General features: G+C 43.5%; 1 protein-coding gene across 1 annotated transcript; it reads right to left on the bottom strand.

Annotated features, from left to right (window-relative positions):
* Positions 1–1,291: 1,291 nt before the first annotated feature.
* Positions 1,292–15,807, bottom strand: LOC118093787 (fatty acyl-CoA hydrolase precursor, medium chain-like). Its single transcript, XM_035133506.2, has 14 exons — positions 15,574–15,807; positions 14,309–14,513; positions 12,485–12,629; positions 11,658–11,791; positions 10,131–10,284; positions 8,672–8,776; positions 8,166–8,270; positions 7,572–7,607; positions 6,176–6,316; positions 6,008–6,088; positions 5,556–5,703; positions 4,193–4,324; positions 3,031–3,103; positions 1,292–2,262 (listed from the first exon to the last, which is right to left on the bottom strand). Exons 1-14 carry the CDS (start codon positions 15,641–15,643, stop codon positions 2,088–2,090), a joined length of 1,704 nt encoding a protein of 567 aa, XP_034989397.2. The 5' UTR covers positions 15,644–15,807; the 3' UTR covers positions 1,292–2,087.
* Between the last annotated feature and the right edge of the window lie 424 nt (positions 15,808–16,231).

Below are 16,231 nucleotides of genomic sequence, written 5' to 3'. Positions count from 1 at the left end.
TTATTTACCACTTGCCTACATTTCCCCTTTTAATCCAGGTTTACAGTTTCCATGGAAAAATCTGGTCAATTAAGCAAAAACAACATGGAAATTGGAAATTGAACAGGCCCTTTCTTCCATCCTCACTAAGCAAACTTATATTAACCTTGGAAACAACAGAAAGCACCTCCGTAGCTGAGTGAAGTTCTCAAGTAATTCTTTAGGCACTCTGGTCCAAGATCATTTGGGCTGTTGAAGGATAATGCCATTGTAGCACCTTGAACTAAATTTGGAAACAACCTAAGAGCTAGTGACATATAAAAGGTATAATGTGAACCATTCTGCGGGTCTCTGCTATCAATCTGGTTCCGTTTTGAAGCAACTGAAGGTACAGGCATTCTTTTATTTAATTTTTTTAAAACTGCATTTTTATATAAAGTATTACAAGGCACTAGAAAACAACACGAAGATAGCATTACACTAGTCCAATGCTCAGGCTGTACATATGTCACGGTTGGGAGAGAACACTATATTCACATACGTACATCATCATAACACATAACCTGCATTAGTAGGCTCTGCTCATATGATCCCTCTCTTTTGTGGCTGATCGATCACATGCATAAAACATGCACAAGGGTCCTGACTCATGCTAAAGCTCCAACACAAAATATGAGAAAGAGTTCACAAACCAAAGTTTGCTGTGAAGTCCTGTCAAATGGACAGCATACACCAGCCTTTTTCAACCTTTGGTCCCCAGATGTTGCTGGACTACAACTCCTATCATACCTAACTAACAGAAAAAGTGGTCAGGAATAATGGGAGTTGTAGTCCAACAACATCTGGGAACCCAAGGCTGAGAAAGGCTGGCCTACACCAAACGTGAGGAGCCTGTGATCCACCAGTTGTTGTTGGACTTTAGTTTCCATCAGCCCCAGCCAGCATGGTCAATGGTCAGGGATGATGGGAACTGGAGTCCAACAATATCTATTTAATATCTGTATGAACCCTTTGGGAGCAGTCATTAGGAGATTTGGGGGCAAGGTACCATCAGTTTGTTGATGACACATCAACATGTCCTTCATGTATATGTGAACAGCTTCAGTATATGTACGCAATGTGTGAAGCCTGTCAGACTTGGGACCAACAGGGTGTGTGACTCAGCTTCAGCAAAGTGGAGTTTTTTGGGGCCTACTCTCATCACAGGTGTTACATATAACTGCCAATGCATGTGCTAAAGCAAAATGCACACAAGCCTTTTAGTGTATAAAAATTTTTTTTGAGGATGAAACCTTTTTTTTATTAGATTTTCTTGATTTACAGAAATATGTGCAATGTCTCTCGTAACATTTTTACCAAACAGTTTCATTTGTTGAGACGAAGTGTTTAAAAAACACACACACATCATAGCTGTAATCTTAAACATTTTAAAGAAATGAAAGTGTTAAAAGTTTCCTACTACAGTTGCTTTCATTCTTAGTACTTACCCTGAAACCAACCCCCATAAACAAACAGTGCAAAGAGGAAAACACACACAAAAAATTGAAGTATGTTCCTTCCAGTCTGCATATTTAAGGGTGCAATTTAGCTATGTGGACATTGCTGAATTCTCAGGTTATTGAAATAAAGCAAATTAAAACTTAACACTTTAGGATACAATTATCCATGTTCTAACAGAATGCTGGTACAGTTCTTACAGCAGGTTTGGACTGCCATCTTCTGGGATCCTGGAAAATTTATTCTACATCCTGCGCAGAATCCGGTTGTACAATATAGCAGTAGAATTATTGACTGTGCTTTAGACTCCAAGTAGAAGAGTCATGTTGTTGAGTGCTCCCACACAAACACACACATTCTTGTAAACTAGCACATCGAGAAAGATTTTCTATGAGATGTTTATATGGGGCAGCAGTCAATAATATAACCTCTCCACATCATAGCTGTCAAGTTTTCCCTTTTCTCGCAAGGAAGCCTATTCAGCATAAGGGAATTTCCCTTTAAAAAAGGGAGAACTTGACAGCTATGCTCCACATAGAGTCTGAAGGGCAGAGTCCAACCTCATTTTGCTACTTCTATACTGGAGGTGTGCCAACCATCACAACCTGACATTATAATTCAGTTCGCCTTTGGCTTTCAGCTATTTTTTCAGGTAAGGTCTTGGTCCAAAAGTTAACTACTTGCTCCTTCAGCTTCTTTGCCGGCTTCTGCTTTAAGCCTATTTCCAAGTATTGTTCAGCTGCATCGTAAAGGGGCCAGTTCACCAGGCCAGCACCATTCGGGTTCCTAGAAACCATAAAAAGAGGCCATCAGCTTCCCACAGGACCTGTTATCCCAAATATGCTCACTCTTATGGGTGATGGTGGGACAATTTGGGGTCATTTCACTGGAAGTAGGACCCTGACCTCCTCGCAAGACACACAAGCCAACTGAACAGGCTCCTGCTCTTCCCACTACACCCTCCTGCCTATATTGCTGTGCAAATCTATGTTTTATGGGGCTGATTGTGGGTCAGGGGTTTTGCTTCATGGACAAATCCTGAAGCCTATAGAATTTTTTTCAAAGAGGCCAAGGTATGCCTCCTGCTCTGCAGGAGCTGAAGGCCAGGCCCTCATTAAGAATTTGCTGTATTTTCACCTACAGTAAAAGGGTTTATATACCTCCAAAGTTAAGTGTTTAATGGAGCTTACTCCCAGGTAAGTGGGTATCTGACGGCAGCCTAGACTTTAATGTAGGATTGACACTGGAGAGAAAAAACAGGATTCTTCTGCCTTTAACAGCTGTATCTCTGCAACAAGGGCTAGCAGAATATAGCTGGCTTCGCATGCTAAGCAATAGGTTGTCCTGGAGGAGTGTGTGTGTGAGAGAGAGAGAGTAAAGGAGCAATGACTGTGGTCTAATTTTGTGTTATGGCATTTGTGTTATGCCACACCCTCAGGGCAGCCATTTTGTGACTTTTGCCCATAACATTCTCTCAAAATTCAAAATGCACCCACTGGTTCAAAAGACATATACTTCAGTAACATCAGCATTATATTCTATTCTATTACTCACCCACTGCGAGCAAAATTAGCCCAATATTTCATAACCGTTTTGCTCAGCCTTTTTTCTTCCTCTGTAGCATCACCTGCAGACAAGAGACAAAAAAATAGATGTAAGCCATTTCTAAAGATTATGGGATAATTTTCAACTTTTACTCAGAGTAAATTAATAATTGCAATGGGTTTACTCTGAGTAAAGCCCTGAATTTCACCCATTGGATACAACCATGGTGTTCCACTGCACCAGTAGTAGTTTAGTAATGCTGGCCACATGACCTGGAAAGCTGTGGACCAACACTGGCTCCCTTGGCCTGAAAGTGAGATGAGTGCCACACCCCCTTAATTGTCTTTGACTGGACTTAACCATCTAGGGGTCCTTTACCTATTTTACCTATTTTACCTTTTCTATGTATATCAAATACAAAAATACAACACAATAATAATATCACAATAAAAATCCACAACAAAAGGGCAATATAAAATATTGTTACAGGACTGGGTGGCTGGTGGTCTGGATGATTAGTTGCTCTCTGTGAAACCAAAGACGAGGCTCTGGAGATCCTCTTGGAAACCTAATAGGGAAGCAGTGTGTTGATGCTATGAGCCCTTCCTCCTTATGCTAAGCCTGTATACAGAAATAATTCAGTTTCTCTTGCGTAGCAATAATAGCTTCATAACACACAGCGTGGCTCGGGGGGGGGGGGTTTACAACAGAAAAAAGTTAGATAAAATTGCTATATATTGCTACAGGTCACCTAGCCCTTAATACACTAGTGGCCAAAATTGTAGAAAACAGAACTCCTGCAGCTTTCCTCCATAACTTCACTCCTCTTGCCATTTAGGCTCAGTGATAGTCACTCATGCAATAAATGCTGGGATGCCAGGACCAGGAGAGAGAGGGGTGGGAAGTGTTGGATTGCCGACAGTGGCTCATACCTTCACAACCTTAAAATCTGACTGCTGTTAACAAATTGCATGTGGATCTGCCTTTGACAACAATTTAAGAGTCTTCCAAATGCAGCCACCCACAGCCCCTCTGTGACCACCAACAATCCCGAGGTTTAAACATCCTGTTTAGATGTGATTACATGCCCATCGTTTGCAGATGAAACCAAAATATCATTAATTGCTAAAAATAAAATGTAAAAAAGTTTTAGAGAGCAGAAGCACCTCACCTGCTAAGAAAGGCTTCCCCAAGACAAAGGCAATTTCATCACCATGGTCCGCTTTAACATAGTCTGGTTTAAAGCCCAAGGATGAACTTGGACGGTGCTGAAATTCATACACAAAGGTTGGGTAGCCAGCATCTGAAAAAAAAACAAAGACGTTGTTAGAAGGGGGCATTCTCTGGCACATTACCCAAAATAAACATAAAGCAACATGTTGAGTGAGTGGCTGGTGGAAGAAGACAGAAGGAAACCTTAAATGTATTTATTTATTTACAAAAACCTTTCCATTTAGGTCCAGAATGGTCTGCTGTAGGGGAGAAGTTCTGGATTCAGTCTGTGAGCCAGTTTTAATTCCCTACTCTTGATTTTGGAACTGGAACCAGAAGTCATTTTTCAGAGAGTTGATGACAGTTTGAAGGGGGATCACTGCTTGTGGGGCAGGTGTCAAAATGCTTTCATCTCCATTTAAAAATTGTATATTGGATAGTTTGATGTATAAATGTGTGTGCTGGTCGAGAACCATAACAATAAATTAACTAACTCACTCCATTTAAAAACTCTTCATAGCATTCAGACCTTGAGTTTGGAGCACATAAGTTATATACAAAACCAGAAAGAAAAACCTTTCCTTGGGCTCAGTAACTCTTGGGACTTACCCATACTCTTGACTTCTTTTCATGAGCTGTGGAGGTTCCAGGGGATGTTCTCTCAACTAGCATACCCACTATTTCCCAGACTTCAAACTGAAAACCAGAGTTCCTGGTAGAAAGTAATCTCCATCCCCCTACCCCAACCAAATGTTTGCATGGCCATTCTGAGAGAGCCACAGGCAGTTAATGCTGAAGGCCAGCAGCTCAGCGGTGGAAGCAAATAAATGCTTCACAAACCAACAAACCTGGGCTCAGCATCTGCAGCTGTCATGAGTGGAGACATCTTGGATGGAGGGGGTAATCAATTCAGGGGGAAGGCACTCCACATTTTTGCAATTTTTTTGTTAAGTCCTCGTGAAAATCCACAAGCTTTTTAGTGCAAGTTTCTCCTAACGACACATTTTTGCAAGCAATTTATTCTAACACAATGCATTTTTATGTGTAGTTTTCACCAATATATGGATTTTTTTCTTCAAACTTCCCCCAGACGCACACACTATTTGGTGGGAGAATTGCATCACAAAATTGGGAGAAATGCTAATTTTGAAGGCTGGCTATGTTTCACTTTCCACATTTGTTTCGGAAAGTGTGAATTGGTGAGATTCATATTAAAATCCTAATGAATCCCAATTTATGCCTCATTCCTAGTGAGCAGCTAGCTCGCTTCTACTGGCCCAGCGAAGGCCACCTGTGATGCAGCAACTCTGACAGCAACTGACCTCTGTGGAGATTCGCTGTTAGGATGGCTGGAGCAACAAATACCACATCTCCTAGCAGCTCAAGAAGTTGGTCCCTGAGCTGTACAGGGTCACTAACATCCTTCAGATATTCATTGGCAACTATAGGAACGTGTTCCGGAGCAACACCCTGCAATGGGAGATAAAGGCAGGAAGAGCTATTGAAAACATAGCTTCTCCCATGATCAAGGAGAAGGGCAACATAGAACCACATTACTGTATTCCCTTCTGCCAGGAATCCTGTAATTTCCCTTCCCTGCCATCCCCTTGATGAAGATGCTCAAAAGAGTTCTTTAGACGGCCAGAAAACTGCCAGTAGATATCAAGCATCTCCAAAAAGCCCCTCTACTCCTTGCCACCCCAAGCAACAATTCACTTGGGGAAAGTACGGCTAATGACATTAGAAAGTCAATCAATCTGAGAAACCCCCTTACCAATAATTGCTCTGAGCTGCGCAGCACAAGAGTGACCGTCTCTCTGTCAAGCCCCTTCGTGGCATCCGGCAACTGCATCATCTAGAGGAGAAGAAGCAGAGCTTCTAGTTCTAGATGTGAGCACTAGGGGGCCCCAGAAAGAATGCATTAAAATACACAATGTCTTACATTAGGTATAAGCCATCCTGTTTCATGATTATTGACACCTATGATGTATGGAACATTATTGATCCTTTTCTCTTCAAGGAGAACCTTAGGGTTTTCTGGAAGAAATACACCATCAACACTTGCAGTGTAGAACATAGTGTGCTGGAGGGAGGAGGGAATTTTAAAAAATCAGTTATTTGCTTTTGCTTCGCTCTTCAGGGCTGGAACTTTCATTTATGCCTAACATAAATATGTCCAATATTCTGCTCTTCCTCTTGCTCTTAAAGGCTGGAGGCAATTCTTGTGGTGAAGCCTGTTTGTGGCCCACACCCTTACCAGTCACAGGGTCATCATCATCATCATTTTTAATTTGTATACCGTCTTTCTATCTTACAATACTCAAGGTGGTTTACAAGCTGAAGAAACAAAAAAACGTACAACTTATAGCAATCTAATGCAATACAAAAATGTGATAATAAAACAAAACTTTAAAATAAGCAACCTACATCAAAAAGTAACATTCAACAATTATTGGAATAGTATAAAATAATATCAACATATAAAAGTTAAACAGAAATCTACTCAACAGTTACAATAAATAATTTCTAAACTATAATCAATAAAACGACAAGCCACAGTACATAAAATAATACAATACACATTGAGAAGCAGAGACTAGCAGGCGTCCCCAAACTGCGGCCCTCCAGATGTTCTGGAGGTGTTCAATGCAATGAAGAGTCCATGAGAAAAGGGCCAGCCCTGGTTGACAGGCTGGCTCTGTTTAGTCAGGTGGGTGGGGCTCCATGGGCTGTTCTGTGAGACTGGAGCTGGATCAGGAGCTACTGTCCTAGGCTTTGTCTTCTGCAGAAGACTACCTCTCCATCAGTGGCAATAAGTGAAGGTTTTGCAGCATCAAATGGCACAAGATGACTATCTCAGGCTTCATATACACACCTATATCTTAGAAGCACATTTCCCCGCTCCCAAAGATTCCAGGGAACTGTGGCTTATCTCTCTCACAGAACTACAATTCCCAGCAGTGCCCTTTGACACCAATGACACTGGGAGAGGTAGCCTTGTGGGGGAGCAAAGTTTAGCTTGCTACAGTAAGTAGGAAGTCCAAATCCAAGGCTGCCAAGGCTGCTTCCTCAGAAATACGCCCTGTTCTGTGCAGAAGGGGGGAAAGCAATGGATGTGACTCTTATCTTTACATGGGGGGGGCATCCAGCCACATAAAAATGTGCATCCAGATTCCGTTTCTGGATCCCGAGGTGCAGAGAACTCTCGCCTGCAGTTTGGAAAAGAAGCAGGCTTAGAGCTGCCCTCAGTCGGCTGCTGTTGGTGCCTGTTCTCATGGTAAGTCTTCTTCACTTGCTTCCCTCCCCTCAGGCCATCCTCATTCCATTGATTTACTCACTTTTTCTTCTGCGCCAAGATGCATTCTGATGAAATCCTGTAATCACAGGAAGGGGGAAGCTGAGAGGACAGGTGTCACATAGTCTTTTCCTATTTAAAGGTCTGCAGACATAAATCACTAAGAAATTGTCCTACACATAGGAAAACAATGGGAGCTGTGCACAGGTCAGAAGAGGGCAAAGCCCCAGGAGCAGACGCTGCCTTGGAAGGAAGCGGATTAAACAACCAGCGGGACATTCGCAGGAGCACCTTCTCTTCTGGGCTTGTGCTGCCAGCCTGCTGGACAAGCTCCAAGGTGTGAGGAGCTCCACTCACGCAGGGGATTCTACTCTCTCCCTGCTCCCTTACCTGTAGTGCTTCCCACCTCCCAACTGGTAACGTTTCATGGCCACTAAGCATACTCAATTCTCATGCAGTGATGGAACAAGGATAAGAGGACTAAAAATGATTGTGGCATTATTATTATTATTATTATTATTATTATTATTATTATTATTATTATCAACATCTAGTTCCACTGAGATTCCTTAACCTCTATCAATACTTTTATCTCCCTAACTATGCAGAGGGCAGCATCAGATTGTAACACATTTACCATCTTGAGAGTCGCCTGTAGGATCTCGTTCTCCGTCTTTCCCTTGAGGCAACGAATCATCTCGACTGAGCTGGATATCGGACAATCAGCGGTTGCAGCAATTTTCTGCAACCATGAGAAAGAAACCAGTTCTGGCTAAGCATCAGAAAGAACAGGCCATTCTGCTCCATCAGGAGAAGCACAAATATTTTTAATACTTGTGTGGACACAGCGAGGTGTAAACAAAAGTAGCAGAGGACGGCAGAGGAGAATGCTTCAGTGCCATGTAACTAAGTGTGCAACACACACACAGAGAGACACACAGACATCCTGAGACAGGTGTAAGAACCCTGAGAGAGTTGCATGTCACCCTAAGAAACAGGCCACTTCATGTTTTGGTTTTTGGGTTTTAAAAAGTGCAACACAGCTCCAAAAGGCAACTCCTTGGACCAGCACACACGCTCAGCTCTAGCTGCCCTCCCTCGCCAATTCCGTCTATATTACCAGGGCCATTTTCAAACACTGACCTTTGCAAACTCTTGTGGATTAACCTCTCTGTGAACATCCATGACAGAAACGCCACTTTCACAGATGGCTTTGTGGAACAAACCCTTTGACAGAGGAGATACGACCTGAGAAGGGAAGCAGGGGAAGCAGACATCCCAGTCACGGCCTTGCCATATCACTCCTATTTCCAAAAGCGTGGCAATGTCCAAACATTCCTCCTGAGAGGTCCTGGACTTCCTCGGGGTCTCCTCAGCGAGAAGATCTGTAATGCCGCCTTCACCCTGGGCCTCATCCCTCCAAAGTGCAGGCACAGGTGAGGGTGTCAGAACTATGGCACACCCTCAGTTAAGGGGAGCAACACTGGGCCCCAACACACTGGGCCAGAGCCCTGCATTAACTATGTGAGTGGTCTAGAATCCACTCCAATATTCTGAAGGTCTGCTAAAAGGAAGTTTGAAAACCAGCGCATTAGCTACTTTGACCCTTAATGTGGATTCTGACACACTTCAAACCTGCCTAGGTTCAATTGTTACCCACTAAAGCAGGGAGGGATGGTATCCCCCAGAGAGACAGACTCCTTGGCATGTGCCACCATTTGTTGCCCTTTGAATGTTACCCCAAACAGCAAACCCTCCAAGTGTCCCTATTTTCCAGGGACGTCGCCAATTTAGAGAAGCCATCCTGGTTTCTGATTTGATTCCAGAATGTCCCTCTTTTCCTTAGGCTGTCCCTATTTTCATTGGAGAAATGTTGGAGGGTATGGAGTTAATCGACTCTTGAGCCGTCTGAAGGCAATCCTATATAAGGAAGGTGTTATTTGTGTTTAATGTTTTATTATGTTTTTATATATGTTGGAAGCTGCCCAGAGTGGTTGGGGCAACCCAGTAAGATGTGTGGGGTATAAATAGTAAGACTATCTTTATGGAATGGAACGTCCCTATTTTCACTGGAGAAATATTGGAGGGTATGAAACAGCTATCACCAGCTTGCCTCATAAGCAGGGCCAGGCCTTGAACCCCACCCCACATTCCACTATTAGTCATGGCAGTTCAGAGCCTGGGGGTGCGGGGCTGGTTAGAGAACCACTGACTGTTAGAAGGTTAAACATGCTTTCCCCAATTTCTATCTGAGTAATAGAAATCTACTAGTGTATAAGTTTATTCTCAAATTAAACTGCTTCAGAGTGACATTAATTTGCACACACACAAAAAAAAATTGCCTTCATTATCAGTTGCCCATTTTGTTTTATAAGCTTCCCTATTCCAGTTTTTTTTAATGCAACATTTCAATTAAAACACTCTTTTGAGTTGTTTTCAGGATAGTTTCTTCACATTATTAATCTTAGGTTTCTGGAGCAATAAAACAAATGTAATATTTGCTTAGTTTTATAGCTAATCACTTGCAATAGAAGGCCTGGAAATTCTATGAGCAAAAAAATAAACAAATGAATCATAAATGTTATGATCCCCATGAACCTACATGGGCCGAAACACTGAATCCACCTGCAGACTCTCCAAATATAGTAACTGATCCAGGATCTCCTCCAAAGGCTGCAATGTTCTCTTGGACCCACTGGAGAGCTACCACTTGATCTAGGAGGCCCCAGTTTCCACGTGCAAACTCATCACCAGTACTGGAATGAAAAAGCAGCACAGAAATGATAGGCTGCGATGGAGTTTGGGGATTCAGAAAAGAAGCCATCTACAAAAGGAAATAGTCAACATTCCTTATTTTCACGTTGTTGAAAAGCAAATCGAAAGGAGAGATTCTCCTGGCTGAACTGCAAACTTTCAAATGTTCTAATGCTAGACAATATCTGTTGTCAATGCTAAACCAGTTCAGGTAATGTTCCACCCCACACAGCAAGCCTGTCATCCTGGACATGTGTAGACAGCTGTAACATTTGCATGAAGGGACTGTATTGTGTATGTCAAATGCACCACACGTGGGCCAGAGCAACACAATCCACATCCCATATATCATTCAGAAATTCATAGTGCAATTTGTGTTTATATGCATTGAATCTTTACTTGGAAAGACCCTCTTTCAAATGTTATGCCCACATGCAGATGTTAAGAGGTCTTGGAGGTAGGAAAGGCATGACAAGGAACAATGCAATCCAATCTTAGCCTGGGGGGGGGGGTGTAGATGCAGCACAGCATCCTCCCCCATTGGTGCACAGACAGAAGATCTGCCAAACCTGATTAACTTTTTGAAAAGCAGTCACAATACAAAGCCAACCCATGGGCATGCAATGAGAAAATGCCCTGCAATAATTTATTTTACCTTGGTTACCTGAAATGAAGCAGCCTCTCCAGAAGCAATGATGTCTCACTGGATGTGTCTAAATTTGATCACATGCACATTGGAGGGGAGGAAGGGGTGTTGCAGGAGATATGAGCATCTGAATAGAAGCTCCACTTGCCTAGTCACTGACAGCCAGTCTTAAGAGACCTGGGCTTGAAATCCAGGTTCAAATCCCCACTTAGCCTCAGGCCAGGAGCTCTAGTGTCTCTTCTACAGTACTTCACAGTTGTTGTGACAGCAGAACAGGGACACAAAGGCTGCAATCCTAAAAAAGCACAGTCCAAGCTCCTTTGTGTCCCTCCACCCAGCCCTGGTAGCCTCTAGCAGACTCCTACTGGCCACCACCTGCAAAGGGCCACCACCTGTGGTCACTTGATGGTATGATGCACGATGTGGTCCCGATGGTGTGGCATTTTGCCTGCTCACCCTACCTCCTGCCCTGTTCCCAAGGAGAGGGGCTCACAGTCTGAGGCTCCAGTGTGTTGTCAGCAGTGGGAAAGGCAGGCTCTGTTTTCCCTGTGGCACTCCAGCACTGACCGTGGAAAGCTTTTGGTTGCCACCAAGCAGTCCATTCTGTCCCCGAGGGAGGGAAGCAGCATGGGTGGCCTCTGAGACTGTGCATCCAATCCCTGAGTGGGGACTTTTTCTTCTGCTCCACTCATGTTTCAGGCTCAAAGGAGCTTGGGACAAACATCTTACCTATAAAAACCAAGAATGCCCAGCCGGTATTGAATCGCCACCACTACCACGTTTTCAAAAGCCGCTAACACAGACCCATCATATATGGACGCTGCACCCACCAATAATGCTCCTCCATGGATCCAAACCATCACCTGAAAGCAAAAGATAGAATTTGGGGATCATGCTGGGTTACCTGCCCCACCAGAGCCAAATAAAATGTTCAGAGTGGGTTTGATGTCATGTTTCACTTGTATGTTTAGCCTGGAAAAGAGGAGACTGAGAGGAGATATGATAGCCATCTTCAAATATTTGAAGGGCTGCCACATGGAGGAGGGAGCAAGCTTCCTTTCTCTTGCTCCAGAGGGTAGGACTTAAACCAATGTTGCAGGAAAGGAGATTCTGACTAGACATATGGAAAAGCTTTCTGACAGTAAGAGCTGTTCAACAGTGGAACAGTCTCCCTCGGGAGGTTTTGGACTCTCCTTCCTTGGAGGTTTTTAAGCAGAGGTTGGATGGCTATCTGTCATGGATGCTTTAGCTAAGTTTTTTGGATTGCAGGGAGTTGGACTAGATGACCCTTAGGTCCCTTCCAACTCTAAGATTCTCTGATTCTCCAATTCCTTCCAGAGTTGGATCCTGAGCTGTTTAAGGCTTCGTATGTTTACAGCAGGCTTTCTGTTGGTCCTGCTAGCTAGGGATCATGGGAGTTGTAGGCCAAAAACATCTGGAGGGCCAAGGTTAAGGAAGCCTGGTTTACAGTATATAGATGTGGACAACATTTGGCAGGCTGCTTGGCCAAGACACATAATAGGGAGTGAATAGCCCTGAAGAAGAACATGACTTACTGATAACTTGCTGTTCTTGTCAGAACGAGCCGGGGTGAAGATGTTTAAGTACAGACAATCCTCAGAAATACTCAAAGAGACCTTTTCCTTTTTGTTAGTAAACGTATCTGACAGCATTTGTCCCATCTCCGGGTCCTGCAGACACCTTGACAAAGCAAATAAAAGAAATAAACTAATTCAGTACACACAGTGCAAAAATAGCTTCTCATGTTTGACCATCAGCAAACACCAAATGAGTAGAGAGGAAGAAAAGTGTTGCATGACTTAATGGAGGAGAATGCCAACAAAGGACGAAAAACCCAGGGCGGCAGCCTGTCCTCACCTGATTTGATATACAGTAGTCTTTTCTTTAAGTGGTGCTGCCAAACAAAGGCCACCAAGCTTCTAAGACAAGCCTTCTGCGTAGTTGACTGTTGCACTCTCTTTGCTATGGCACAAATTTCAGCATTCAGGTCAGTTTAAAACCACCCACCCACCCCACTCACACATGAAAACAAAGACCACCACAGCCAATCACAAATGAACAACCATACCCTAGGCCAACGCCAACCTCTCTCACCACCAAAGGAACACAAGCAAACAAAAGAGAACCCACACAAGCAACACTGACATCAAACTCTACATATATTAAGTAAAAGTATCGTCAATCAACACCCCCAACCCCCGTCTACCTCTCTTCCCCTCTTCTTCCCAATGTCTCAACAAATGAAACTGATTTGTAAAAATGATAAATGGAAAAAATACGAGAGAGACATTGCACATACTTTTGTAAATCAAGAAACCTTTAATAAAAATACTTTTTTAGAAAAAAGAAGCTGAGACAGACACAGAGCAGTTTAGGCAGGAGTTGCTTAGCTATGAACAGAAGGGAGGGGACAGATTGCAGAGACAGCATTAGAGAGTGTGGGGGACGCACCCCACTCCAAAATGGTCCAACTGTATTAGAGAACAAAGGACGCAGAGAGGAGGAGGAGGGACTTCCCGTTGGCACCTCAGGTGCTGCGGAAGACGGAAGCAGGAGGATTTAGAGAAGCCAACTGCTCTCCTTGGAGGGATGTGGATTGTTGCTTGCAACCTGATGCCTGTATGTGTGTATGTGTGTGTGTGTGTGTGTGTGTGTGTGTGTGTGCCAATTTGTTTTAAAAACTAGTTTGTTTCATGGAGGATCCTGGGGAAGCAAAGCATCACTCGGAAAAAATGGGAATGGGAAAGCCAGGGGGATCCTTGTATGGGGTGATTCAATCATTAGGGACATAGTTAGGTTTCTCGACGGCATGCAGAGTGCATGGTAAGCTGCCTGCTTGGTGTGAAGGTTGCAGATGCCACAGACTGTCTAGAATACTCTAGATCAGGGTAGTCAACCTGGTCCATATCGCCCACTAGTGGGCGTTTCAGGATTAAAGGTGGGGAGTTCTACGCCACATGTTACTACAGCACTGTTGGGCAGTAAATAAATTTTACCATCAAGAAAGATGCATTAGTGGGCAGTAGGTATAAAAAGGTTGACTACCCCTGGTCTAGATAGACCTAATAAAAATAAAAGATAAGAAATTGTGGGGCCTGGATGGCATCCACCCAGGAGACCTCAAATTCTGATCTTCTAACAAAAATATGTAATTTATCCCTCAGATGAACCTCCATTATCTGAGGACTGGAAAGTGGCCAAAGTAACACTAATTTTGACCAAGGGGATTTTCATATCCGGAGGCGAATCAGAAAATTACAGTATGGTTAGCAAGTTCTGTAGGTCATCTTTTCTAACAATCCCAAGGCAGCAGGTAATACTTTCTCAGGGTGACCCAACTTCCCCTGCACTTGACTTACATTGGTGGGTAGGAAGTTGCATCTCTTAGATTGCTCCAAGGTTCCGCCGGCTGTGGTTGGGAAAACCGTAATGGCCCAAGAGGTGGCTTTGCATAGGGGACTCCAAGGAAAACATCCACCTTTCTCTCAGCATCATTGACTTGGACCTGCTGGCCCTGGAGCTTCCCATTCTTGGTAAGCACTTGTGGAGGAGAAGGATTTTGGCCTGTGTGTGCATATAAAAGAAATGTCTGAGTCAGAGAACCGTTGCTATTCCTGCACAGAAGCTGCAGAATTTCAAGCTTGCAAGTGCTAACTATTCAGCTCTCCGGTGTCAGAAGCAGGGTTAGATTTCACAACTGGAAAAGCATGGGAATCCTGAAGCAATGCTGCTCTGGCCACATGCAGGCAAAGGCAGCACAAGCTCCACTTTCCACAAGACGGGCAGAACTTGACTGACTTAATACACCTTTTTACTACTTAATCAAATAATAAATTAGAGGAAGACTCACTGGCCACCTAGGTTGCGTACACACCAGACATTTACAGCCCCCCCCCCCAAAAAAAAACTGACAAGAATTAGGAACACCAGATTTTCAATAAGGAATGGAGGAAATACATAACTCTTAGAATTTTGAAGTGTCAGGCATAGCTCTAGGGGCTTTAGCCCAAACGTAGCAGAGTTTTCCTGCACAGCGCAGAAGCTAGTTGAGGTGGAAATGACTAGTCGGCTAGACGCAGAATAACTATTTACAGGATTTATTAAAAGAAAAGAAAACCAGCAGAGTTTCTGCATACAAAGCAAAGCAAAATAAATCCTCTCTGTCTCTCTAACACCCAACAAGAAACAACTGTGCTAGCATTCCTAGATAACAGAGTTCAGTGCTGGTCATTAACCGATCAGAGAGCTGTTGCCAGGCCAGGCAGACCTTGGCTTTCTGCCAAGAGTAAATTGACACTGCCTTGAGTTAATTGTGTGAAGCAAGAATCTGTAAGCTTCTCATGAGAACCAATTATCAGAAACCGAACAATAACTTACCTTAAAAATAATTGTAAACAATTAAAATTATTAGTAGGACTGGAATGAGGCTTGCCGTTAAACTTTGGATGGCTTTATTGGGGATTTAATAGAACTGGATTAATAGAGAAGATGCAGGAGAAAAAGTTAACCTAAAGACCCACAAAAGGGAGGGTGGAAGTCCAAGGGAACTTATGGAAATTGTTTTGTTTGCTTGATTGTTGTTTGCAAATTTGCAAATTTGAATATATATAATGTAAAATCCTACCTTCAGCTGCCAAAATGGTGACCCAGGAGGCCAGGATCAGCGGGAGCAACCGAGCCATTGAACCAGCCATCGAAATCTTCAGCGCACTCAGATGCCTGAAACACAAGCAGCTTCTTTCAATGCATCCAGGCAAAAGTTGGCATTGCCAAAGATAAGCAGTAAGGATTGTGTAACATCTGATGCCTGGAGAGTTCAGTTGCAGAGGAATGGGCTGCAAATAATCTTGAGCAGTGCTTGGAGATTGCCCAGCAGCAGCAGCTCTCTCCTTTCGCAATGCCACTAAGGGGTGGGGGGTGGGGAGGCTGTTAAAGGAGGCCGGACTCTGGAACACCATCTGGTTTTAACCCCGTGCTGCTCAACTTCCTAGAGCACCATGGGATTTGCAAGATGTGGGACGGTGCTCGTTCACCAGCAGAACTCTTGGAACACAGATTGAGTTGCCCTCAGTTGACTTCTGGCTTTTATGCATTGCCACCCCTGAACTAATCTGCAATATGGAAATAGTATTTACTAACCTTACACAGTTTTTTGTAAGAATTGCAACATGATGGTATGCATGCAAAGCATTTCTAAAGTGCTCTGTTGCTATGGCTCTAAACTTTGTTAGACCACGGTATTTAGATCAAGAGTCTGCATAGAACTCCTCTTTCAGATAGAA

This window comes from Zootoca vivipara, chromosome 1 (genome assembly GCF_963506605.1).
Source record: "Zootoca vivipara chromosome 1, rZooViv1.1, whole genome shotgun sequence".
Taxonomy (NCBI): domain Eukaryota; kingdom Metazoa; phylum Chordata; class Lepidosauria; order Squamata; family Lacertidae; genus Zootoca; species Zootoca vivipara.
This window is presented reverse-complemented; position numbering and strand designations above follow the sequence as displayed.

Coding starts and splice junctions, on each gene's coding strand:
- LOC118093787 (XM_035133506.2), bottom strand. CDS start 15,643: ATGGCTGGTTCAATGGCTCGGTTGCTCCCGCTGATCCTGGCCTCCTGG. Junction 10,285..11,657: donor GGCATTCTTGGTTTTTATAG/GTAAGATGTTTG, acceptor TTTTCATTCCAG/TACTGGTGATGAGTTTGCAC. Junction 5,704..6,007: donor GCAGCTCAGAGCAATTATTG/GTAAGGGGGTTT, acceptor CTCCCATTGCAG/GGTGTTGCTCCGGAACACGT.